Source organism: Macrobrachium nipponense, chromosome 31, assembly GCF_015104395.2.
Source record: "Macrobrachium nipponense isolate FS-2020 chromosome 31, ASM1510439v2, whole genome shotgun sequence".
Taxonomy (NCBI): domain Eukaryota; kingdom Metazoa; phylum Arthropoda; class Malacostraca; order Decapoda; family Palaemonidae; genus Macrobrachium; species Macrobrachium nipponense.
In genome coordinates this window covers 40,427,998-40,455,147 of record NC_061093.1, presented here as the reverse complement: position 1 = coordinate 40,455,147, position 27,150 = coordinate 40,427,998, and the positions used below count along the sequence as shown (strand labels likewise).

The window sequence follows — 27,150 nt, the reverse complement described above, 5'->3', positions numbered from 1 at the left end:
GGAAGAGGCACACACGTACACATGAATTCACACCCTTCAGTAATTGGTTGCAGCCAGTTTTCAAAGGCAGCTTGAAAAATCTCTCATGGCAGTGATATGTTTAGGTAAGGAACTTTAACATCGCACATAACTACAGGACGATCATTGACCTGCTTAGGTACATCAGCATTCTTAAGCTGCCGCCAGAACTCTCAGTATCTAAGGGAAGTTAAAAGTGACGAATCTGTACATCCCTCCTTACTAGTTACATATATATATATATATATATATATATATATATATATATATATATATATATATATATATATATATATATACATATTACACACACACACACACACACACACACACACACATATATATATATATATATATATATATATATATATATATATATATATATATATATATATATAATCAAATATAAAGGAGTATAAGAGAATATTTGATAATGACGTTGAACAAGGGCTCTCTGGGTCCGAATTTTGGACTAGCCATAAAAGGTTGTTTGGTGATAGAGCAAACACGGGCATTTGGCTCCTTCACTGATTTTATCTCAACTCCAACCTCCTCCTCCTCCTCCTCCTCCTCCTCCTCCTCCTCCTCCTCCTCCTCCTTCCTCTTTCCTTCTTTTTCACAGGACGTTATTTTCAGCTTCCTCACTGCTGCGGACTCTTCTCTTGCTTTGTTTGCATTTCCATCCTTCTGTTCTTTACTATGAAAACAGAAAGCTGTGTCCATTCTCCTGGTGTAATTAAATTTTGTCCCCATTTCTGATATATTTCTGTTCACGTTCTACACTTTTGCTTGTATGCGGAAAGAGATAAAACGAGAAATTCATCCTTTTTATCTTCTTTATTTTCTTGTTATTCGTGTACGTACTGTTATGTGTTGTAAGTTTTCTTTTATTATATGTCGTTTTAGAGTTTTTATGATTTGGATGTTTCGTAGTCTGAAAAAGGGTTTTTACATCTTATTTTTACTACTGGTATATTTCAAAATTACACATCCATTGTGTACGACAGATCTTCATGTCCACACGTGTGTTAGTGTTATCGTGACATCCACTGTCATGCTGGACTCTTCCTTGTCATGTCAACCAAATAAAATTTATTTTATGTTTTCATGGAGTCACGCTGGAAGCTGCAGCCGAATTTTATAAAGACTGCCAAATTCTGAGAAATTATGTTGCACTGCGGAACTGCGGCTATGACACTTTGTTTCTTTGTTGTTTTATTTCGAACGTGTAATGGTCACGGTAGTAGTGTTTTAGGGTTGCATATGGATATTAAGGATGCCAGATATTGTGTTTGAAAAATGAGATTAAATAGCAATAAGTGATGTCAGATTTATGTGTTTTACAGCGAACTCCCAAGGGAGATAAATGTGCCAAATCATGTATTTCATGATATAATTTTATTACCTGAATATTTGCACTCGGGGGGCCCCCCTGTTCCCCCCCCCCCGAAGGGGGATTTGTTGAATTTTGGATGAAAATGAAAATGTTGTTTAAGTTTCTGCTTTAAATAGTAAAGATTCGTTTCGGACCTTTTCATAAATTTGCTTCATTCAGGTTATTTAGGTTAATATTACTTCTTGACATTCCATTAAGAGGTATTTTTGGTGAATTTCACTCAATTGTTTGTATATAAATTGGTAGTAGGAAACATTGCTTATTAACAATGGTATTGCCAAATCTTCCTCACGAATAGGAATTCTCATGTTTTGTAAAGAAGTTACTTGCAAAAACAAATTTAAGTTTTCTGGAGCAATTGAAAAATCAGATTTTTTTAAAAACCTTCACTTGGAATGTCAAGCGTTACCATTTCATTTTCATATTAATATTTCCAGAACCAGGAATTTTCGAATACGTTACTAAATTAACCTTGAATCTCATGCGTTGCCTATTCGTTTTCTAAAACGGTCTCCAGAACCACGACTCACGAATACGAAATTGACCAGCATTTTTATTGATGCCCCGGCGAGCTAGCGGAGGGAAGTGATCATTTAGCCCTCCTGTGATTTATGGTGCAACTCGTAGTTACTGTTGCCATTGTGGTGTCTTTGCTTGGCTCGATTCCAGGAGATATATGGCCAAGAGGGATGTGGGTTCACCCACAGGCGTCTCTAATACGCCACGGGACTTGCTGAAGCCGTTTCTTGTGTGGGTTTAGTAGTGAACCACTTTATTTTGACTGTTCCTTGTGTTTGGTCATGTGAGTGATGCAACTCTCTCTCTCTCTCTCTCTCTCTCTCTCTCTCTCTCTCTCTCTACTGAAATTTGAAAAAGCTTTGAGGCTTAGCCAATTATCTTGTCGTATGTTGACCTTGAAGCTATGCGTGTTTACACACACACACACACACACACACACACACACACACATATGTTCATGTGGTCTCAGATACAGGATCCGGAAGTAAATGACTAGTTTTGGGTGGAATTGGACAACTCATTTGGACTGCGTGAATAAGCTGCGAGCCTCAGGGCATCTATATATCCCTGGGCGCTACCCTACTTGATCTTGAGCAAAGATATCCAGAGATTTGCACCACTTCTGATCTTTCTCACTTGCTGCAACTGTGGATCTAATATTTCAAGAATTTCATACGTCCTTTTCTGTTGTTAAATATTTTGCAAGCGCTTCAGTGGCGTGGTCGGTATGGTCTTGGCCTGCCACCTCGGTGGCCGCGAGTTCGATTCTCGGGAATTCCACTGAGGGGTTAGAGATGTGTATTTCTGGTGACAGAAGTTCACTCTCGACGTGGTTCGGAGGTCACGTCAAGCCGTTGGTCCCGTTGCTGAATAACCACTGGTTCCATTCAACGTAGAAACACCATACAAACAAACAAACAATATATGTTTCGAAGTATTTATTGCATCTCCGTTCTTTTATAGCCAACCCGATATTGTAAAAGCTCTTGGCGTAGAGAAAATTTCCTATAGCAAGCGTGTAGTTCCATTTATTTCTTGTATGTTTTGCGTGGGAATCTAGTGGCACATTTTACGGCAGCTGGAAATTAAGGATTGGGTGGGTACGTCTCAATTTCTCTGTAAAACCTTTCCTTGGAATTTTAGTTTAATATGCCCACTCTTCAAAAGTGATTCTCTAGCATTTATATTATCAGGATAAAGTAAGACGTATCAATTGGTTTTATTTTATTTTTTTTGTAAGTTTGTATTATAATATAGCACACAATAACTTTTATCGTTGCGTTGTAAGCAATTGCCGCTTAAAGCAGACAACTAAGATTTGGTGATAGTTTACAAGAAATGGCTTTGGGATGAAGTTTATAGTAAATCATTACTACCTTTATCAATAAAGAATATGTGATTTTTATTTATTATTGCCTAGAGGTTTGTAAGGAGGGAATGTGTGTATTTTTCTGGGAGCTGTAATTACACACTTCAACAGCGGGTCCAGTTGTTCTAAATTAAAACCTTGAGGCAGTTCGAAAGTTGTGCAATAAGATTTTTTTTTTCTAAAAGTTGTAAGTAGTTTATGTTCAAGGAGGTACTTACTCTTCTGTTGAAATATATATTTAGTTCTTCAGAATTTTCGTTTTGGGTGTAACTCATTCGTAGAACACTGGACTTTCGTTAGTAAGGTCCAAAACTCGATCGGGGCCTGCTGTGAATGGCTGTCAGTAACAGCCACTTCAGTGCAACTGGTTTCTTTTACTTTCATTTTATCTTTTTTTAAATATTTTGATTTTACTTATTACCAACACTCATGTATAGTATTACCATGTCTTGTAATTAAATAAAACAGGCACTACCGAATTTTCAAATGACGTCATAAGATTCAGTGGTTATAGAAGCCAACGAGCGCCTCTGTGGCGTGGTTGGTTTGGTCTTGGACTGCCACCCCGGTGGCCGCGATTTCGATTCTCGGGCATTCAATTGAGGAGTCAGAGATGTGTATTTTTGGTGATAGAAGTTTACCGTCGACGTGGTTCGGAAGTCTTGTAAAGCCGTTGGTCCCGTTGCTGAATAACCACTGGTTCCATGCAACGTAAAAACACCATACTAACAAACAAACAAACAATATAGAAACCAACAGACTAATTGAATTATTCCTCGACCTAAATGAGGCCCGTGACAGATAGATGCATTATTTGTTACTGAGCTTTGAATAAAGTGTGCAGTAAAGAACTTGAGATAGAAAAATAACTCTGTATTTTCTTGTTGTGCAAGGGCCCTGAAGAGAAAGCAATAACAAAGAACCTGTTTACCTGGAATCATTAGAAAACATGTAAAAAATGCAGTCGAGTTTTCTGTACAGCGTTCAGTTCCTTCTCGGATGCGTTGCAAGCCTCTAGAAAGTGCTGCACGTTCCACGGCTGACCTTAACCTTAAATAAAATAAAAGCTACTGAGGCTAGAGGGTTGCAATTTGGCATGTTTGATGATTGGTCGGTGGATGATCGACATACCAATTTGGAGCCCTCTAACCACAGTAGTTTTTAAGATCTGAGGGCTGACAGACAAAGCGTGGATGGACAGGTAAAGCTGCCACTATAGTTTTCTTTTACAGAAAGCTAAAATTGCTCGCTGAATGAATGATTTTGTGTGATTTTCACAGAATTGGTTTCCGTTACAAAATTCATTTTCTAAACGAGAGATTACGAAACTTATTTTTCAGAATCAGATGTTGAAGTGTTTTATTTTGCATCATAATTTACATCAAAACAACGAACTTTGTATTAAATCTTTGTTGCAACCCAAAGGATACCGTTGTTATACCGTTGTTATCCTTGAGAGGATGCCAGGTTTCGATATGTCACCAAATAGATAGATATTAATCGCTTTGTAGAACAGAGTAGGCGTTGGAATGCTAGATTTTAAACGGCAGTTACTGGCTTTGTCAATTTAATTTTTTTTTTTTACTTGGGTCGATGACCCTTGCTGGTGGTGGTCCGGTTATTCATTAGCTACAACATTTCAATGTGAAATTCACTCATTTTTTGAGCTATTTGTTTTGTGTTTTGTTTTAAAGATATTATTTTAGAAAAATGCTCTATCTCGAATACTGGAAAATGTCGGGATAAAATTACCCTGCCCTGATTAAAGTGGGTTCTGACGAGCGACGCCGCTATTCAGGTGTTGGAATTAAATGGGATAGTAGGAAACTAGGCTGTGGGGTTGGTGAGGGGTTATTGCCCAGGGTACTGTGGGAGATGGATAGTTAGGGTTGGTGGTGACCAGAAGATGAAAAAGTTGGATTATAACCTGATCATCGCCCATGGCCAGTGTCAGAATGAGATTCGCCCATTACTATGGATTCTGGTGGCCAATTGAGTCTTTTCAGTGTCCCTGTCCTTCTCTCTCTCGTCACTCTTTGCCGACCAGTTCATTATCAGTGATATTTTAAATAGTGGGTTTTTACTTCATGCCTATAAGTTCTGAAATTTGAAGTGTGATTTGGTTTTTAGACTTTCCTTATACCAATAAGTTGGCGAGTTTGAAGTGTGATTTATTTATTAGACTTTCCCTCTACTAATAGGTGTGGAATTTGAAGTTGATTTGTTTGTTAGACTTTCCCTCTACTAATAGGTGTGGAATTTGAAGTTGATTTGTTTGTTAGACTTTCCCTCTACTAATAGGTGTGGAATTTGAAGTTGATTTGTTTCTTGGAACTTTCCCTTTACTAATTAGGCGTTTGTTGGAATTATTTAAAGTTGATTTGTTTGTGGACTTTCCCTCTCTAATAGGTGTGGAATTTGAAATTGATTTGTTTGTTAGACTTTCTCTCTACTAATAGGTTGTTGAATTTGAAGTTGATTTGTTTCTTAGACTTTCCCTTTACTAATAGGTTGTGGAATTTTAAGTTGATTTGTTTGTTAGACTTTCTCTCTACTAATAGGTGTGGAATTTGAAGTTGATTTGTTTGTTAGACTTTCTCTCTACTAATAGGTGTGGAATTTGAAGTTGATTTGTTTGTTAGACTTTCCCTCTACTAATAGGTGTGCCCCCTGATCCCAACTCCTTGACGAGGTGGGGGGCTTAGGGATCCACTGCAGAGAGAGTATGCCCATTTATGCCTATGCTCTTTGCTGTGGATCCAACTGAACATTGGGACCTTTAACTCCTTTACTCCTCTCTTATGAATTTTCCGCTTTCTCTTCTTCTTCTTTTGTTGACGACCTTGGCATGATTTTGGACTATTGAATTGACTGCTCTTTTAACTTGATGGAGGGTGGAGTTGGACGGCATGCCACTTCACCCGTAAAACTAAAGTACCTGACGTGGTTGAGCGAGGGGAAATTTTTATGTCAAGCCATGCCTGCAGTGCTGGGTCCGATCTCATGGGACTGACGACCCTTAAGGCATTGTGTATATGGCGTATATCCAGGTGAGTGTCCCAGGGTAGTTACCACTGTGTAACAGTATTGCTCCTCCCCCAGTTGGGCCTCCCGGGTGAGAGGGACCTCATCCTGGACGAAATTTAAATCTTAATTATATGGAAAATTTAACAAACCCCCTCACGACTTCTGGAACGGATTTGGACCACTCTAGAGACCAGGTTGGTATTAAAACTTTAATACCATATACCAGACCAAGGAAACTAAGTACCGACATGACCCAACTTTGACTCACTTTGACTCCCTCTTTGGGAGTGGAAGTTGGTCAAGGTTTCTTACTATGGAAGCAGAACAAAATATTTCAGCTTTGAGATTGGAAAATTGCTTATTAAATAGCCATCCAACGGCAGAAATGTCGTTCAGAAAAATAAAAGGAAAGACTTGGCTTATAGAAGCTACAACAAAAAGTCAGTATGAAGATTATTTGTCTTTAAAAACAATAGATAACATTATTGTCAAAGTAAAAAAACATGATAATATGAACAGTATCCAGGGTACCATCGTACTTCCTGACAATAACGACGAGCCAATAAATAAGAAAATGCTGTTAGACTCTCTCAAAAAGAGATACCCCAAGGTAGAGGATTGCGAGGCTTATGATGTGATAAGCAAAAGAGGTATTAAACAAATACTAAAAATAGCAAAAATAAAATTTGAGGGTTCAGATCTACCTCAAAAAATAAAAATTCTAGGCCAAAATAGAGAATTAAGACCCTATATTCCAAAGCCGCTGCAGTGTCAAAATTGCAGTAAGTATGGACACACAAAAAGAAATTGTAGGAATGAACCGGTGTGCGCTTACTGTGGATCTACAGAAGAACACACCACCAAATGGAAGTGCGGTGAACCTAAGTGTGTAAACTCTGAGCAGAATCATCATGCAAGATCCAAAGAATGCATACATTACCATATACAACACTGAACTAAAAAATGTTAAAAGAAAGAACAGGCATGGTCTATAGCAGAGGCTAAATTAGAATTAAAAGTGAGAGGAATTCAAGATCCTGCTAAGAAACGTACATATTCTTCTATAACAGGAACCAGTAATAAAACAAAAAAAAACATAACAGATAGAAGTAAAAAGATGCAGCAAAGTAGGTCTCAAGAAGAAGTCTGTAATATGCAGGAAAAAACTAAGATAGTAAAGAATCAGGAAACAAGTGCAAATGAATTAGATAATATTCTATCAAATTCATTTGAGGTGTTAATGCATATAGAAGCACAAGAAAATACTATCACAGTGGTGGAAGTAGGAAGTTGTGATGTACCGAAAATTAAAGAAAAAAAAAAGACCTTTAGAGAGAACACCACCAAAAACAAAGAAACCAACTGTAATCAGAGAAATATCGGTCAAACCAAAAACCAAAGATATGAAGAACGAACCAAAACAAAATGAGAACATACCTTTATCTCCTAAAATAATAATAAAACCTATGGATGCAGAGATCCAAAACACCAAAGAAGTGGAGGAGAACCATACCATGGATGATGGTGACTATGTCAAGGGTAATGAGATTACTCCATCACCAATAATCGGTACAATAAGAACAAATAAAGCAGTAGATATACATGACAACACATGTGGCTGCAATGATTGCTTCATTGCATTGTGCAATGATAACAAAAATATAACAAAAGATTGGTTAACAAACATTATAAAAAAGAAAGAGGGCACCGATTTAAACACCCATGAAAAAGGATGTATGTGCATTGAGCACTTAAAATATTATAAAGATAAACAACTGAATGTGGTAAATAAAATATTAGAAAAAATTTAAGTTGATGATAATGCAAAAAAAGAAAACAAAACACGACCGATATATCATAATATTTCAATAGTTATATTATACAATGGAACGTAAATGGTCTACAGACCAGATTACACCTGGGAGAAGTACAAAGGTTATTAAAGGAATATGAACCAATGATATTATGTCTACAACATGTCAATATTACACTTCCAACAATAGGTAAATATAACTTAATATCAACATCACAGGAAGAAGGGAATTTAGGTACAGCCATATATGTACATAACAAAGTATGTTATGACAAAGTACCTGTAAACATTGCTGACCTCCAAATATCAGGTATTAAAATTCGAATTAAAAACTATAATTATATCATTTATAATTTATACAACCAACCAAATAAAAATTACGATATTGATAAACTTGGAGAATTACTTAAAAATGCCAAAGAACCTATGTTAATAGTAGGGGATTTTAATGCTCACAACCCAATATGGGACTGTAACTGTTCAAACTCAAATAGAGCAGGAAGTAAAGTAGAAGAACTTATAGATTCAAATGACATATGTTGTATAAATGATGATGAAGTTAGCAAATTATTGATTCAAAAACACATGGAACATTTTCTTCTGTAGACTTAACTCTATGTTCAACAAGTATAGTTGACAGATTAGGTTGGAACACAATTGATGACTTGTACACCAGTGATCATTTCCCAATATTAATTTCCTTTTTACAAAATGATCCAGTAAAACACGTTCCTCACTATAACATTTATAAAGCAGACTGGGAGCAATATGAAATGCACACTAGAAGTATACCACCATTTGAATATCTAAAAGACCATAATGAAACTAATAAGTTTCTTGTTAATTTCATCAAAAATGCTGCTGATAAAGCAATACCAAACTCAAAACCCCATCCAACTAAACACAAAGTTCCATGGTGGTCCAAAAAGCTAACAGAATTAATAAATATAAAACACTCAGTAGGGAGATGATTGGATAATTTGAATAGAAAGTTCAGTAAAAGTAAAATAAATACTTACCAATATTAGAAGGTACTTTACAAAAAATGACCATATTGTTACTAGAAATTGAGGCATTAAAGCCTATATACAACAAAATATCTGCAAAATTTCGAAAGGAAGTAATTCAAGGAAGAATAATTTCATGGAGGAAATATGTATCAGATCTCTCTAATAATACTCCCATACAAAAAATATGGGAAAAATTCAGGAAAATAAATGGTACCCATGTGAAACCACCCAGACATGCCATATTAAAAGACGGAAAAAGAATACTCGATCCAAAAGAAATAAGTAATATAAGTAATATAATAGGAGAAAACTTAGCGAATGTAAATAGTGACAGAAATTTAGATGATCACATCCGCATAAAGAAATATATAGAACTAATAACAATAATTTCGAAACAATAGAAGACATATATTATAATAGAAAATTTAATATGGAAGAGTTTGAATATGCTCTCACTAACAGCAATAAATCTGCTCCAGGAGGTGACAATATTTGTTTTGAGATGATCTGCCACTTAGCACCTCTGGCGAAGACATACTTGTTACAATTTTATAATCATTTATGTCTCAGAAATTTATTTCCTGATGAATGGCGTAAAGCTATAATAATTCCTATCCCCAAACCTGGTAAAGATCCAAGTGATGCAAATAACTACAGACCAATTTCTCTAACAAGTTGCTTGTGCAAGTTACTAGAAAAAATGGTAAATGCTCGATTAACATGGCACATTCGAGAAAATAAAATCTTGACTTCTCTCAATTTGGGTCACAGTGCAACAGATCTACGTTAGATTCTCTCTCTAACCTCGAAGACCATATACGAAGAGGATTTGAGCGAAAGCAAATAACTGTAGCAGTCTTTTTTGACATCGAAAAGGCTTATGATACTACCTGGAGGTACCCTATATTAAAAACTTTACAAAATAACAACATCCGTGGACATTTACCTAGGTTCATCCAAAACTTTTTAACAAATCGTAGCTCTCAAGTGAGAATTGATGATGTATTATCGAGAACATTTCCACTTGAAAATGGTGTTCCACAGGGAAGTGTCCTTAGTGGCACACTGTTTACCCTGGCAATTAATGATATTAATAAAAATCTACCCACTGGAATTAAAAGCAACCTTTACATGGATGATTTTGCCATATATTATTCAGCATCTCGTATTAAACATGCAGAACGCATCATTAATAACAGTATAATAAAAATAAATGAATGGACCTCATCTGTAGGATTTAAGTTATCCATATATAAGACTCTAGCAGTAGTGTTTTATAAAGATAAAAGGTGGATGAATGATGAAGTAATAGATTTAAAAATCAGAAATCATAGTATACCAATTAGACAAACTGCAAAATTTTTAGGTTTAGTGTTTGATACTCACTTAAACTGGAAACCCCACATAACATACTTGAAATCAAAATGTAAAAAAGCATTAAATCTAATTAGAAAATTATCAAACACTAATTGGGGAGCCGATAGACAAACCCTTACATTACTGTATAAAGCAACAGTCCTGTCTATAATTGATTACGGTAGCGAAGTATATGGCTCAGCGTCAGACGCAGCACTGAAAACGTTGGACCCAGTTCATAATGAGGGCCTTAGAATAAGTTCAGGAGCCTTTAAATCATCACCGACCTCTTCCTTACAGGTTGAATGTGGTGAACTACCTCTCTCTCTCTCCATAGAGAGCTTGTAATAATGAAGAGTGCTCTGAGAATTAGGACAAGCGATTCTCCAACAAAAAAATTATTTGAACTCAGAGATATTTTTATAAACAATCATCCACCCCCTTTTCCAATTAGAGCTAGAAGACTGTTTGAGTCACTAAATGTGAATTTACAAATTCCTCCAGTAGTAAAATTACCTCCGCCAAGGACAATGAATAAAATGAAAACTTGCACACAATTAAAATATGTATCAAAAAAATACTTATATACGCCATCACACCATAGACAGCATACAATAGAACATATGAACCGAAAAGGTCCACATTATGCAATATTCACAGATGGATCTAAATCGGAACATGGAGTGGGATATGCTGCAGTGTCCCAGGACAAATCATATCAATTCTCTCTTCCTAATACAGCTTCAATATTCACAGCAGAACTTTGCGCAATAGCCTCAGCCATAAAAATAATTAAAGAAACATCACTCAATAATTTTGTGATTTTTAGTGACTCAAGAAGTGCCATAGAAGCCATCCAGAGTTACAAACTAAAAAATAATATAGTACAACAAATTAAATTATCACTTCATAAATTAGATATTATTGGGAAAAAAGCGGAAATATGTTGGATCCCTGCCCATGTAGGGATCAAAGGAAATGAAGAGGCTGACAAAGCAGCCAAAGAAGCAATTCAAATGACAAGATCAAGTGTGAATCTCCCTATGAGTGATTATGTAACATACATAAATATGAGTATTGTAAGGAAATGGCAACATATTTGGAATGAAGAGTCAGAAAATAACAAATTAAAAGCAAATAAAACCTGATGTTGGAAAGTGGAGTTCATCATATCAGAGAGAGAGACACGAACAAGCAATTCTGACACGTCTCAGTATAGGCCATACCCGTCTGACACATGGACACTTAATGAGCAGCCCACACGACTCTGCTCCAGAGTGTTCAGTGTGCAAGGAGTTGGTAACAGTCAGACATGTCTTGTGCGAATGTCCAAAGTATGACCAGCAGAGACTGTCAACTTTTGGAAATAAGACAATAAAAGAAATTTTGTCAGAATCTTTTACATTTTCGGTAGTTCCGATTTTGACTTTTCTGAGGAACTGCAATTTAATTGATAAAATATAAAACATTGGTGTTTTTAGTGAATTTTAAAACATTTCAAACAGTTAAAACTAATTCTGGATTTTAATATACCGTTTTAGTATGTATGTAAGGGAACATGAGTAAATGTATTTATTGTGTGTGTGTTTTAGTATGAAAGCATTTGTCATGGTGGAATTTATTTATTTATCCTGAATGACCAACTTGGTCCCAGCTCTGGCCTAAGAGCTAGACCTGGCATTTTATCTAATACTTCGGACCAGCCCTAGGAGAGCTGAAAATCAGCTCAGTGGTCTGGTTAAACTACTTTTATAGTAATAATAATAACTAATAGGTGTGGAATTTGAAGTTGATTTGTTTGTTAGACTTTCCCTTTACTAATAGGTGTGGAATTTGAAGTTGATTTGTTTGTTAGACTTTCCCTTCACTAATAGGTTGTGGAATTTGAAGTTGATTTGTTTGTTAGACATTCCCTCTACTAATAGGTTGTGGAATTTGAAGTTGATTTGTTTGTTAGACTTTCCCTTTACTAATAGGTTGTGGAATTTGAAGTTGATTTGTTTGTTAGACTTTCCCTCTACTAATAGGTTGTGGAATTTGAAGTTGATTTGTTTGTTAGACTTTCCCTTTACTAATAGGTTGTGGAATTTGAAGTGATTTGTTTTGTTAACTTTCCCTTTACTTATTAGGTTTGTTGGGAATTTGAAGTTTGATTTGGTTTGTTTTAGACTTTCCCTCTACTAGTAGGTTGTGGAATTTTAAATTGATTTGTTTGTTAGACTTTCTCTCTACTAATAGTTTGTGGAATTTGAAGTTGATTTGTTAGTTAGACATTCCCTTTACTAATAGGTTGTGGAATTTGAAGTTGATTTGTTTGTTAGACTTTCCCTTTACTAATAGGTTGTGGAATTTGAAGTTGATTTGTTTGTAAGATTTTCCTTCTACTAATTGGTTGTGGAATTTAAAGTTGATTTGTTTGTTAGACTGTCTCTCTACTAATAGGTTGTGGAATTTGAAGTTGATTTGCTTGTTAGACTTTCTTTCTACTAATAGGTGTGGGATTTTGAAGTTGATTTGTTAGTTAGACATTCCCTTTACTAATAGGTTGTGGAATTTGAAGTTGATTTGTTTGTTAGACTTTCCCTTTACTAATAGGTTGTGGAATTTGAAGTTGATTTGTTTGTTAGACTTTCTCTCTACTAATAGGTTGTGGAATTTGAAGTTGATTTGTTTGTTAGACTTTCCCTCTACTAATAGGTTGTGGAATTTGAAGTGTGATATGTTTGTTAGACTTTCCTTCTACCAATTGGTTGTGGAATTTGAAGTGTGATTTGTTTAATAGACTTTCCCGGACTTTATAGGAAAAATTACTTGTGATGTTGCCTTTTTACGTATTTAGTCTACACAGTAATCTTTCATCCAATTTATTGTTGACTTTGGTGTAGTATTGTTGCGTTATCTGTGCTTGATAATCTTCAGAAATATTTAGCAACGTCAATTATGGTTAGTCTTAAAAACTCGAGAAATTTTAAAAGCTCCGGCATGCATGCTCTCCCATTCAGTATCTTGAGGGCAATGAATATTTTTATTGTCTCTAGGTTTTTGGTTTGTTATCGAAGGTAAATATTTCCTTTCGAAACGTTATGCTAGAATAATGAATTTTAGTTGTATTCAATTATAATTTTGCTGTTTTTTACTGTTCGTCAACTCTAGAAAAATTGAGTTTAAATTATTTTTAGATTTACATGTTTGATTTCACACACAAACACACACTGAATTTTGAATTCCTCAATTTTTGAGCATGTGGAACAGTGTGGTGCTGTGATGGTTGTGGAGATACTCATCTTTTGGAGTATGCCTATTCAAAGCCGCATAATGGAGGAAAGTGTAAAGCCTTCGGCCCTGAGCAAATATCCCCTTAGTTGAACGCCTCCGGGAAGGGGAACCAATTACTGAGAACGAAGCCATAAATCCAGGCTGTATTGTTGTGCTTGGCGGCCGAGAAGGAAACACAAGTTGAGAAGGCAGGAGGAGAGTAAGGAAGGAAGGAAGGAAGGAAGGAGAGTAAGGGGGGGTGGGGGGAGATGAGTAGGATTCCTAGAGGTAAAAGAGCAGGGTTTACATACTTATGTTTCTGCCAGTTTCCCTCTGATCTATATTAATTTTTTTTTATCTTGTATACACCTTGGAAATGGCAGTAATCGTAACTATTTATTCCGTTGCACTTGTCACACTTGTCTTTCTGTTGACGATGTTTGGATCCCATTTTATTATTCTTAAGGTTTTCTGTCCTGATAGGTTAAGAAGGGAACATTATAATTCATCACAGGCACCTGATTCTGTCGCATTTTTAACATTGAACTCCAAGGTAGCAACTGTATATCTTTTAAGTTTAAGTTGGCCAAAAAAATAAATAAAATAAAACCCTGACTATGAAGAGTGCGTCTTCATTCGTTCGTTATTATATTTCACTTGGAGAAGTGTATTAGATTCCGATGTGCCTGAGGCATTTTCACTTTTGAAAAGAAGAGATGAAACTAGTCATATTTCTTCTATCGTCCCGAGGATTATATCTGCAAATGTCCATCTTCATGCACTACGCAGCATTTGCTCTGACATTTCTATGGCCTTTCGTCTTTACGGGGTTTCAAATCTATTTAAGGGTTCTTTCTTTATATAAACGGATGACTCAAATAATACTAAATTTCGCATGGAAGGTCTCTTGCCGATAGCGTCTCGTCTCCACATAGATTTTCTTCTTGACATATTTGCATGATTTAATACATTTTTTATTGCTTTATTCCCTGTCTCGCATAAGTATCATCATGACGTTTCCTCGCCTTTGCACGGGTTCATCCATATAAAGGTATCCGATGAACAGGTATCACCTGATCTGGTTGTCATTTGTGAACAGGTGTCTCAGCCATATCGTTCATTTCACCTCTTTGCAGTTGTCCAGCGTTTTCCTTCGAGCCCTCAAAAACAACCAGAAGTTTAATTTTGCTCGCATTTCACCGATAGTAAAAAGGCTTTGGTTGAAGAGATGGTCCGTTCACTTTCTATAGAGCACGCTGGAGAGGAGAGAGAGAGAGAGAGAGAGAGATAGCATATTGATTTTGTCTCTGCAGATGGCTCAAAATTTGCTAATGGCTCTGGATTTGAAGTTTAAAAGTGGTTTCTTTCCAACGGTGCACTTCGTATACCAACCTGTATTATAATGCAACGTTAATAGAGTTTCAGTAGGTATTGAGAAAATAGTAACTAAATGAACGGTGATTTCATAAATTTTTTGCGATTCAAGTTGTTTTAACAGGTAGTGTAAATTTAGAATGGTCCTACAATATATATATATATATATATATATTATATATATATATATATATATATATATATATATATATATATATATATAATAATTGTGGGGGGGCCGGGTTCCAACACGTGCATAATTAGAAGTAATGAAGAAGACAAATTATGAGTTAATTCCAAGGAGATATTATACCTTATGTAGAATGATTTTTACCCTGTTATCAGGAAGTCGAATTGTAATGAATATCAGCAGCTTTGGGACTCTATGAATCTTAGTAATATGAAGGGGTACGAAACATAAATCTTAGATATGAAGGAATACGAAACATAAATCTTAGTAATATGAAGGAGTTTGAAATTCATATATCTTTGCAGATATAAAAATGCGCCCAGAAATTGTAGACCGCTTTTTGTTGATTGCGTGAATTTTTCATCGTTTAATAATGTGCTATTTTTTTGTTTACTGTCTTGCCGTAAAATGTCTTTTTCTTGTGATCAAGTTTATTTGTAATGACATTTGGCTTTCATATGATAATGATGTTCGTATATGAAATCGGTTTATCGTCCCTAGTAAGGAACATTGGTCATACTGATAATTTTAGGCTGGGTGTGACGTTATTCTTGGTTTATGCGTCAGCGATATTATAGTTTTTTTTTTAATATTGCATTTGGACGTAACGGGGATTTGTTATTCTAATTAGTGCTGAATGTTGTTTTGAACCGGATCACTTGATAGACGGACGAGCCAAACTTAACATTTATTAATTAGGATTCGTGTCCGAATACATGACTAATTTGGTAGCTGCCACCCGGCCTGGAGTTCACTAAGTATATACTATGGTCAAAGGCAAAATATAGTAACCGAAATTCATTCAAGTTCACAGCCCAACAAAAAAAAAAACTTTGAGTGAGGTGGTGACCAAAACAATGATTGAAGGCGAGTCAGGAAATTATTATTTGGAAAGTCTCCCATACAAAGAAAACCTGAAGCGTCTAACAAGAAAAAAAAATCCTCCTTCCCCATATACGTAAGTTAAATCTTATGTTTGAAGCGAAGAAAGGTGAAGATTTGTATGCACCATTAATCTTAGGAATAAGCCTTTAACTGCCAAAGTTGGTATATTATTTTGTTGAAGTACAATTTGATTTCGATGAAACCTCCCTTGTGCTTTACTATAATAAATATTTTTTACAAATGTCTAAGTGTACCAAATTTAAATGTCAAGAGTATCATGCGCTTGTAAACGTGGCATTGTTCAGGATTTTTCCACCCTAGCGCTGCAGCTTGGCATATAGCAGCTTTGAGGCAACAGAACTCCAGTTTAAGAGAGGGAACTTGTCTGGCTAAGAGGGAGGTCTTTCCCCATCGTTCTCAGAAAAAAAAATCCACATAGGGATATAAATAAAATGCTCTTTAAAATAAGGTACTGAATGACATCTCGGAACACTATAACGAAATTACATCTGCAGACCGACCAAGTTCATTCTAAATACAAGGAAAACACTTGAACGGATTGCGTTAAGCCATCGAACTGTATGAATGAGGTGCCTTCGAGGGGAAGACAGGTGATCTGAAATGTTTTTTTACTAGTCATCAGTTCTTTATAATCTCTCTTTTATTCCTCATGAACAGCCTAGGATTAATATGAAGTGTAGTTTAATAAATACTGTTTAAATTAGGACAGTTTTGTAATAAATAAGAAAAAATACAATCGTCCATCATTAAGCATATATCTTCAGTACTTATAACGCATTTGAATCAGAAAAGCATCATTACCATTTCCTCATCCCGGAAATTCATTATATCATGTTGTTACGTAATTATAATTTTCTTAGAACTGATCACGTTTCAGAGACTGTGGCGGATCTGTTTTTGAAGTATTGTTCTTGTCATTGTCAGCTTGAAATATGTCAAGAAGGTATAAAGCATCTCGGAACAGTATCTCGGTTGTAAATGTATTTTGAAGATTTTAAAAAATGATCCATGAACAAATAAATAAGCAAAGATTTGATAAATTATATATAAAAAAAAGTGGACTGGAAAAGCTTTATACTAGGTAGAAGCATGAAATTTTGCTCCCCTTCAGAGGGACTAAGTAAACAGGAATAAAAGGGCGTCTGAAAAACTAAATCTTAATTTATAGATGAAGAAAACGTTTCAAGTGAAACACGACAAAGCAACCCCAACCAGAGTCTTGGGCAGAGGACCGAAATCTCCTCGCACTGCTGGAATTGCAGTGTATCCTTCAATATATTTTCGGACCATTTCCGCTTCGAACACTTTATTCTCCTCTGCCAATACTGTCGTCTGCTCTTCCTCCTCCATATATTGACCATCTTTATGATCTTTCGTCCTCCTCCTCCTCCTCCTCCTCCTCCTCCTCCTCCTTTTGTAACTATTCTTGTCCCCAAAATTTCTTACCTAATCTTTGTCAAGCCTTAACGATTTTCTTTTCCCTCTATTTACTGTCACATTATTTTTTTTTTATCATTTGTGTATGTGCAGGCATATATTCTCTCTCTCTCTCTCTCTCTCTCTCTCTCTCTCTCTCTCTCTCTCTCTCTCATATACTATATCTTCACCTACCGCTCGCATCCACGCCCATTTTCCAGGCTCTAATTACGAGCCTGCCGTCTTAGTAATTTTTAGAAAATTATAGGCTGCTGGAAACATATGTTAGAGGTACCTCTTTTGATTTAAATGCAGAGCGTCGTAGGCGGGGTTTGGAAATTTATTAAACTTCTGGATTTGTGTGGATGGTATCACGCGAATTCATCCGAAGTAGAATGTTTAGTTCACTGAATAGTCAAATTTCAAAGGGAGTCATTTTCAGTTATCTTGTTTTGTTGATGCTTTGCTGACACATTTTCTTTCGCGAGTAATTTTGACAGTTGGATTACGCCCCCCTCCTTTTTTTTCATTTCTCTTTCTTTCCCCCCATAGTAGCTGACACTATTCTTTAAATTTGTTGCAAGTGTTTAAGCATTAATTAGAAAGGGTTCAAGCGTGTTTATTACCTTTATGAACGGCATTTGTTTTCCTTGTTAGAATTATCCTCATCATTACAAAATTTCTCTATCATTATGATAAATTTCCATATATTATGAATGATTTTACTCTTACTTTTTCGTGTAAATGTTAATTTTTAGACATCGGACTCCGATAAGTAAGACAAATGGGATGACATTAGTATTTTTTTAATCCTCCTGTTTCATTAGCAGTTGTGTGCTTTGTTGGGGAGCGGGAGGGAGGGAGGGAAGGCGGGCGGGCGGGGGGGGGGGGGGGGGGGGGGGGGGACCAGACACTCAAAAGTACAAAAGTACGATCGCTTTTATGAAAGGTGTCCTCGTGGGTTTGCTTCTCATGATTGCATGCATTATAGAGATAAGTGTGACTGCTTGTTAATTTAGGTTTTTTGTAAACTTTCCTTCGCATTAACCTCTCTTAGAGTGGTCTTCTTGTCTGGTCTTCAAGTGGCAGGTGTCGATTACTCCAGCCGCAGTTCCCTCTTACAGTGTTGACACATGACAATGGGTCTTTGTGTGCGCTGTGTTTTTATATTTGCTTGCACTGCTTTCAGTAGTTCTTCCGTTTTCCTTCCCTGTTCCTTATGTTCTTTTATTTTTCTCTTATCCTCCTTTTATCATTCCCTTTTCTTTGCTCTTGTCTTCATTATTCTATTAATCCTTCAATTTTACATTCAGTTTAATGGCTCCTCTAGTTTTCCTCATCTTGGTTTCCTCTCATTTCTCCCTTTTCCTCCTTTTTTTTAACGATAGCGCTGTGACCTTAAGGGAAAAAAAATTGTAGCGGAGAAAGTTTTTATGCGGCTGTAATATCTCTTCCTCGTTTCCACTTTTTCCTTCTTTATCTCCTTACGAAGAAACATGGTCATGGGAAAAACAGATTTCGCTGCAAAGGATTTTATACGGCTGCGGTATTTATTCATCCTTGGTTTTTTTTGGGAGTCTTCCCCTTTTTTGGGGCTGGTCTTCCACCTCCCACGTATTTCCACCTTCTTTTGATTCTCATACCTACCTCCCAAAATTCCAAGACCCTGAGATTCCATTCCGCCTTTGATGCTGCAATCTCTCTCTCTCTCTCTCTCTCTCTCTCTCTGCATTGAGGGTAAGAGCTGTTGGTATGGCATGGCCTTTGAGGATAGATTTAGTTTTAACATGGATCTTTTAGCCTCAGCACCACCCCATCTCCCTCAATCCACCCACAAGTCATCCAAACTTTTCTTCGAATTAGCACTAAAACATTCACTCAGCCCGGGACGGACACCAGTTGTGACTTCAGTCTGTGCCCTGTGGGTCTGACCATCGCTGACGTAACAGATGAAGGAACTGATGGTATTTTACACAGGTGCCGTCCAGTAGAATACATGTTGAAGGTTTTCCTTTTTGTTTTATGATATCTAGGAAATGGTGTCTAGACAAAAAGCTCATGGACCAGAACGTAAGGTGCCATTACCATTTTCTTTATTTTTACTGGTATTATTAAGAAAGGTGAGGCCTTTATTTCTTTTGTTACAGTTTTTGAGAATTCAAAGCATCGTTCTTTAGCTTTTGATCTGCTATATAAATTAGATTATATAAGTGTTGGTTCCTTATGTTTTGTGTGTATGTGTGTGTGTTTTTTTAAGAATAGATGAAGAAAGCTTTTCTTGTTGTTGTTTGAAGAAGACTTTTCTTGTTTGTTTGTGTCTTATTTTCTTTAATCCTGTCCCTTTCCCTAGTTGGTGCAGGTAACTTATTTCATGAGACGCTTCATGAAGTAGTACAAAGAATCTCTCTAGTTTTCTGTGTTTGTATTATAGTGCACACAACGAAACACTTGTTTTGGGATTTCATTTCCGTGCACGATTTTTTTATCCATGTCATGTAAAGGGGGCTTTGCTTTGAAATGGTTTTCCATTAAATATATTTGGAAATACCTCTTAAGTATTTTTTGTGTGTTGTTCTTTATTGTGGAGAGGAGAGTGCGTGGTTGGAAATAATATATAGAAGGAAATAGTCTTGTGCTAACTGAGTCGTGATTTCACACGCACACATACATATATATCGGTGTGTATATATAATATATATTCTATATATATATATATGATAATATATATATATATTATATATATATATATATATATATATAATATATAGAATATATATATATATATGTATATGTAGTATGTATGAGGTATGTATGTATTGTATGTATGTATGTATGTATGTATGTAGTATTACTTCAGCCCCAAGAATATTTTATCCGAATGTCTTGCTGAATAAATGGAAAAAGCTTTCCATTTTAAGAAAATGTATTCTTTTACCTAAAATGTCAGTAAAGGAATGTTACCGATTCGCTACAGTAGCTCTTGAGTTATGGTATTGATATTGGATCACTTTGATATTCAAATCTTAAAACATTCTTGTTTGGACTTCTTATAGGGATTGTTGCTTGAAAGTTTGCCATAAACTAACAGTTACTTAGTTCACCTACTTCAAACCTGGAAACAAGAGAGCATCGTCTCTTTGTTGTAAGCATGTGTGAATTTCCAATCTGTTGTCAATTTTATTCTCCCCGCCGTAACTATTGTGGAATTCTGATTCCTTTACGACATACCGAACTTCACTTCATTTTTGGTGGAAGATCAAAGTAATTTTCTTTCATAAAGGTTGTATGGCTCAACACTTAGTTCTTTTAAGACTATGCAAAGATTTTTCTTGTAGTCTAGGGAGAAGAGTTGTAGTCTTGAATTGATGGGAAACACTAGCATTGTAGTCCTCTAAAGTAGATATCAACTTAAAAATGACAGTACCTCTCTCTCTCTCTCTCTCTCTCTCTCTCTCTCTCTCTCTCTCTCTCTCTCTTGAATGAGAAATGGCCATCCTACAGTCGTGGTGTCATCATCACCGTTCATAGGCATTAATCACTTCCTATCAACTTCATTCGCCATAATTCTCGCGTCTCGTTTCTCTGGCTCCCTCCTTCTCCTCCACCTCCTCTTCCTCATCTTATCCCGTTCCACTCTCCTGTCTTTTCAATTTCTCTTCCACAATCATCAACATCATCATCATCATCATCATCTCTTGGCAGAGGAGTGTCTCGATCATTCCGCGGAGCGGATAGTATTGGTTTTCCAAGCGTTTTATCACTTTCAAGGCTCTCTCTCTCTCTCTCTCTCTCTCTCTCTCTCTCTCTCTCTCTCTCTCTCTCTATGAAAAAATAAAATCATCACGAAACAGAGTTGCTATCCACTCGCTCAGGCTACTCACTTATCTGTCTGGCGCGACATCGTCTTATTTTGACGACGTTCGACAACACCGAACGTCAACATCACTGCACATATAAGAAGGTGAAAACTCGAGTCGAAAGGACCACCAATTACGTGATCTTAATGTACTATCACCTAACTTGAACAGCTGCGATCTACGTAGGTTCTTCTGAATCGCTGGTGTAGTTTTAGTTCGAAATTTATACAGACGTACACTTGAATTCTTTCAGCCGTTCTTCCGTTCCTGTTTCTACATCTTATCATCGCCGCTCTGGCGCCTTGTTGCAATCTAATAGTGATTCCATCCCGCAGTCGGGCATCCATTTGGTGCCAAGGTAAAGAAACTAAAACGTTTCATGTAACCACTGCACTCGGTTTGTCTAAGTTATACTTTTGTTATTATACTCTCTTTTTTTCCCTTTTGTACTTTTTTTATTACACTTTTTTTTGCACTTTCTTTCTCAGTTGTAATGATCTTGCAAATATTTTTTTGTGAACTTCGAAAGAACAGAGAGAGAGAGAGAGAGAGAGAGAGAGAGAGAGAGAGAGAGAGAGAGAGAGAGAGAGAGAGAGCAATGATTTATCCAAAGAATATACTGGCAGCTTGACAAAGGTCATTGTCTCCAAAGCTTTGATTAATATAACAACATTCAAATTCATCCACGCTGAAGTTGAAGAGAGAGAGAGAGTGACCCTGATCTATGGACAAGTTTAGTGCACCGGTTTCTAAAAGTAGGATTTTTCCGTTTATAAATAGCTAGGTTTTGGAACATCTGAAGTAAACGCCTCAGTATTTAAGTAACATTCAGAAATTCCTGACTTCGTTATTATGTCTGGTGATATGGTTCGAAATGTCTTGTGCGCATTTCAGTCACAGTTTTTCAATTTAAGTGCAAAAATATATAATCTAACATAAAAAGCAGTCATACATATTGATCCGTAAAACTGATATAATGTAAAGCATCTGCGAAGTAAGTTTCTTATATGTGAAACTGGACTAGTCAGTCCTTTCTGCTGAACGATTATGATATATATATATATATATATATATATATATATATATATATATATATATATATATACATATATATATATATAATATATATATATATATATATATATATATATATTTAAACGTTGAGTTTTTTATCTTTGTTTCCTATTTCATATGATATTTTATTTGTTAGGATAGTAAAGCATATTTGTAGAATATATTTATGCTTTTATTTATAAAAATAAACATATTGTCATCTTTCTGAGTACGCTTTGTTGGCATAAATATGAAACTTCGATTTATGCCGATAAGTGATGACATTTCTTTCTTTCTTGTGTTCACCATGGCTAAGCAGTAGCGCGCTGGTCTCGTATTCGTTAGGTCCGTGGTTCCATCCAAGGTATATAGAGTCTCCCTTATTCTATATACCTTGTTTCCATCCTGGACTGCCGGCACTATCTACCCAGCTGTGAATGTGTGCGAACGTTAGTTAGACCTTAGGAAAAAGATTTTGGGTTAGGAGAAGGCACCGATTTTTTGGTGCCATCTCCCTCAAGAAGAAGGAAAACGATATAGGGAGTTCGACTATGCTTTTCACCATAATTTCAAAACTATTTGGCTAATGCTTGCGGCTGGTCGGGTAACTATTTTGTTGAGGTAGTTGTTTATAAGTCAAGTCGTCCTACTCGGGATACGATCGTTCACTAAAATGTCTCTTGTTTTTGGGTTTCCGTGACATTCTCTCAGACACCCCCCTTCCCCCCTCCTTCGGCATTCCTCGCGTCTCTAGTACAGTCTTCTCCCTCCATCTCCACCTCTGATTCATAGCCGCTGTTTTCTTATTCATGTCGTCCTCCTCTTCACGGTAACCTTCTTGTGCTTGTGGTCTTGTTTTCCTCGGTTTCTTCAACTGTTCCCATTCTCGCTTACTTTCCTTTCTCCTCGTTCGCCAGCCTCGTTCTTCCAGCTTTCTTTCTTAGGATAGTGTAATTTATAAAAGATATGGCTTATTATGCCAGCCTTAGCCTTTTTCATGAAGTATGTTCAACGTATTTGGAAGGATTTTATAATTTGCATACAATCTACGTTCTTTTTAATTTCCTATTAGTATTTATTTTTATTTCATAAAATTACCTGTTTTGTTAATATTTTGAATTGTTGCTGGTTTGCCCTTTGACAACATTTGATCTTGTGAGATATTCGTGTTCAGTTGTATAGCAAGTGTTATTCTTTATAAACTCTGTGTCAGTGTTTTTGAAATTGGCATGACTCTCTCTCTCTCTCTGCCATTGACAGTGAAAGCAAGAGCTTTAGGCAAAGTTTTCAGCCACGAAATTGAAACAAATTGGCTCTATTTATTACAGTACAGTCAGCTCTGTTGTTAAGGTGCACATCCGGTGAGTTATATCTTCTTCCTCTTGGGGTATGATGCTTCATCTCATCATTCGGCATTACTCGCCTCCCCTGAGCAATGCAATCTTCATCTCCCCCCATCTTCTCCTTTGCGCCTCCTCTGATTCATAGCAACTCTTTTCTTATTCATGACAAAAGCCCCCCCCCCCCCCCCCCCCCCCCCCCCCCGCCCGCCCCCGCCCCCTGTTCCCTGAGTCTCATCCTTTCTTCGCCGTTTAGTTTCTTCTATCGCATCGCAAATTGTTTCATTTACGTCTTCCCCGACTGGCAATTCCTCGCCGAGGACCTCTTTTTACCATTGTCATCTTCTGTTCTTGTATTTAACGCGCCGCACACGTCCATTCGGTCTGCTTCCAGCCTTATTCCCCTCTTCCATTCACCTCTTCGCCCTCCCCTCTTTCAGAACGTGGCGCAGAGGGAGCTGGAAGCGAGTGGGAGCAGCGAGCGAGGTCAGCGCGATTGGCAACCGCTGGAAATAGTTTGCTGGAAGACTCGGTGGTGCGAAGAGCTACGGGGGCTCGGCCAGCTCGCGGCTCATGTGAAGTAGAGACCAAGTCCCCTCTAGTCTGATCCTCCCCTCCTTGGTTTGTGTGAGTGTGTGTGTGTGCGTGCATGCGTGCGTGTTCTGCATTGTGACGCCGCTGGTTCGGTTGTTTTGGTTGTGGTTGCGGTGGTGGTGGTGGAGGAGGGTGTGTATATTTTGGGCTGAAGAAGGTGTTGTGGAGGCTGGAAAAAGGTGGGTGGGTTGCTGCTGCAGGCTTTATTTTCGTTTTCTCTCACTTGCTATGTGTGGACATTGTGAATCGGCTTTGAAGGTGTGTTCTCTGGAGATAATTTTCCCTTTTTAAATCCCATTTTCTTTGCTTTGAAGTCTCGACCAATACGTATCTTGCTGGCACCTTTTTTAATGATGTTTTGTTAGTTGAGAGGCAAAGTGCGAAGGCGTGAGAGAGAAATAGCAGGGATAAGAGATTGGTTGTCGTCAAAGGAAATGAAAGGGCTTGATTTAACCTTGCTAAGGTAAATCCAGTGAAAAAGTTGGCCCTCGTCCTGCGGCGTGTCCGAGCGGGAAGGAGTATTCATCCCATTTTGAGTCTCTTGGTCGTGATCCGTCACCTCGGAGAAATACCTGGCTAAGATGGGGTGTACGATGTCGGCAGAGGATAGGGCTGCGAGAGCCAGGAATAAAGAGATCGAGAAGAAGATGAAGGAGGATGCAAATGAGGCCGCCAAGGATGTCAAGTTGCTCCTACTAGGTAAGGACATAGAAGGACAAGGCTCCACTGGTCTTGTCTCTATCTTTCCTTCTGCACGAATTATTTTCTTATTTGCTCCTTTTTTATCCCAATCGTTTTTTTTTTCTAGTGCAGATAACCATAGTTCATTTTATAATTATGCTCTCTCTCTCTCTCTCTCTCTCTCTCTCTCTCTCTCTCTCTCTCTCTCTCTCTCTCTCTCTCTCTCGTTTTCCTGTCAGTGATACCGTGCCCCGTATGCATATATAAATGTGTGTGCAGGTAAATTTATACTCCCGTGAATTGATAATACGCCTTTCTGGGAAATTCCGTTTGCCGGAACCGACTCTAGAATAGGAAGCAAATGGTTTTGTGGAAAGAATTTGTGTGAAGTTCCCGGAAGTTTAATAGGGAGGTCTATTAAAAATTTTTACTTAAGTCTAAATTATGCATTATGCATGTTTTCCTTTAAATCTAAATTATACATTATGCATGTTTTCCTTTAAATCTAAATTATACATTATGCATGTTTTCCTTTAAATCTAAATTATACATTATGCATGTTTTCCTTTAAATCTAAAGTTATACATTATGCATGTTTTTCCTTTAAAATATAAAATTATGCATTATGCATGTTTTTCCTTTAAATCTAAATTATACATTATGCATGTTTTCCTTTAAATCTAAATTATACATTATGCATGTTTTCCTTTAAATCTAAATTATGCATTATGCATGTTTTCCTTTAAATCTAAATTATACATTATGCATGTTTTCCTTTAAATCTAAATTATACATTATGCATGTTTTCCTTTAAATCTAAATTATACATTATGCATGTTTTCCTTTCAATCTAAATTATACATTATGCATGTTTTCCTTTAAATCTAAATTATACATTATGCGTATTTTGACAAAGTAGCAGTATAGAGAGTTTGTCAGGTATATGATATATATAGCTACAACCAAAAGAAGACGAGCAGAATTTATATATAATCACTAACTTTTAACAATACAAGAGTAAATTCGTAGCTTCCGGGAAATCCTTATTTAGGGGCATAAAGGTGTTGTTTTGAGGGAAGTGCACCCTGCCCTACTTGCTTGATGTTGTGAAAATAAACGCTAACAACGATAGAAACCTGTAAGGATCCGTGTTGGAAAGAACCGTAACTGATAAAGTGAGAGTTAAGGCGAACAAACTTTTGAGGCTAGAGGAACGGAAGTTTTTTTTTTTTTTTCCCAGGCGGAATCAAGAGGAAATACATTAGATGATGGTCAAGTGTTTCTTGGTAGTGAATTAAATGATATAGATTGAATACGCTTTCCCGTAGAAGTTATTGCTGCCACCAGGGTTACCAGAAAAGTAAAGAGGAGTTTGAAAAAAAGTAAATAATATCCCGAAGAAAGTAGTGCTATTTCAAGAATTAATGATAAATAAACTCATTGTGACTCAGCGGTGATGATAGTGTCTACTAGGTATCCGTTTTATAGTTATGCGATATCTATTGGCAGAGATTTGCCTGTTATTGTTATAGAAGAATATTTTCAGGCTAGCATAATCGTACACTAACAAAATGACGGTAAGAGAGAGTAGAGACTGGTAGTCCCAACCCTAGGGACGTTATGTACCGCACCGAAGTTATGCCAGAATACCTTCATCATGCATGCTAATTTAGGGACCCGTGCTGGAGAGAGAGAGAGAGAGAGAGGGGGGGGGGGTGGATGGCTCCGGGCTTATCTACAGCAGATCTAAGCTTTCAGTTTATTACCTGTGTTTTTTTATACGCAGAAAAAATACTATATGAAGACACATCCCGTTTGATTGCAGGATCACAGTCATCTTCATTTAAGAAATGGTGGCTCTTGAAGATGAAATATTTCTTTTTATATATATCTTATTTATAGAGAAGGTGAGCATGCAAGCCCTTTGGCCGCCTCGCCGTCATGTGGGCTGTACGGATTTTATTTTCTTTGGTTAA

The 27,150-nt window shown here is 36.7% G+C and overlaps 1 protein-coding gene across 5 annotated transcripts in view; it reads left to right on the top strand.

The window, feature by feature from the left end:
* LOC135206905 (guanine nucleotide-binding protein G(o) subunit alpha) overlaps window positions 1–27,150 on the top strand; it is a 676,543-nt gene that overhangs the window by 289,443 nt on the left and 359,950 nt on the right. Inside the window, exon 1 of one of the 5 annotated variants that reach the window (XM_064238392.1) lies at window positions 24,425–25,192. The exons of the other annotated variants lie outside the window; for them this stretch is intronic. Coding sequence (XP_064094462.1) covers window positions 25,075–25,192 — 118 coding nt within the window. The 5' untranslated portion in view covers window positions 24,425–25,074. Of the gene's footprint in view, window positions 1–24,424; window positions 25,193–27,150 lie in introns of those variants that run through there. 5 annotated transcript variants of the gene reach the window in all.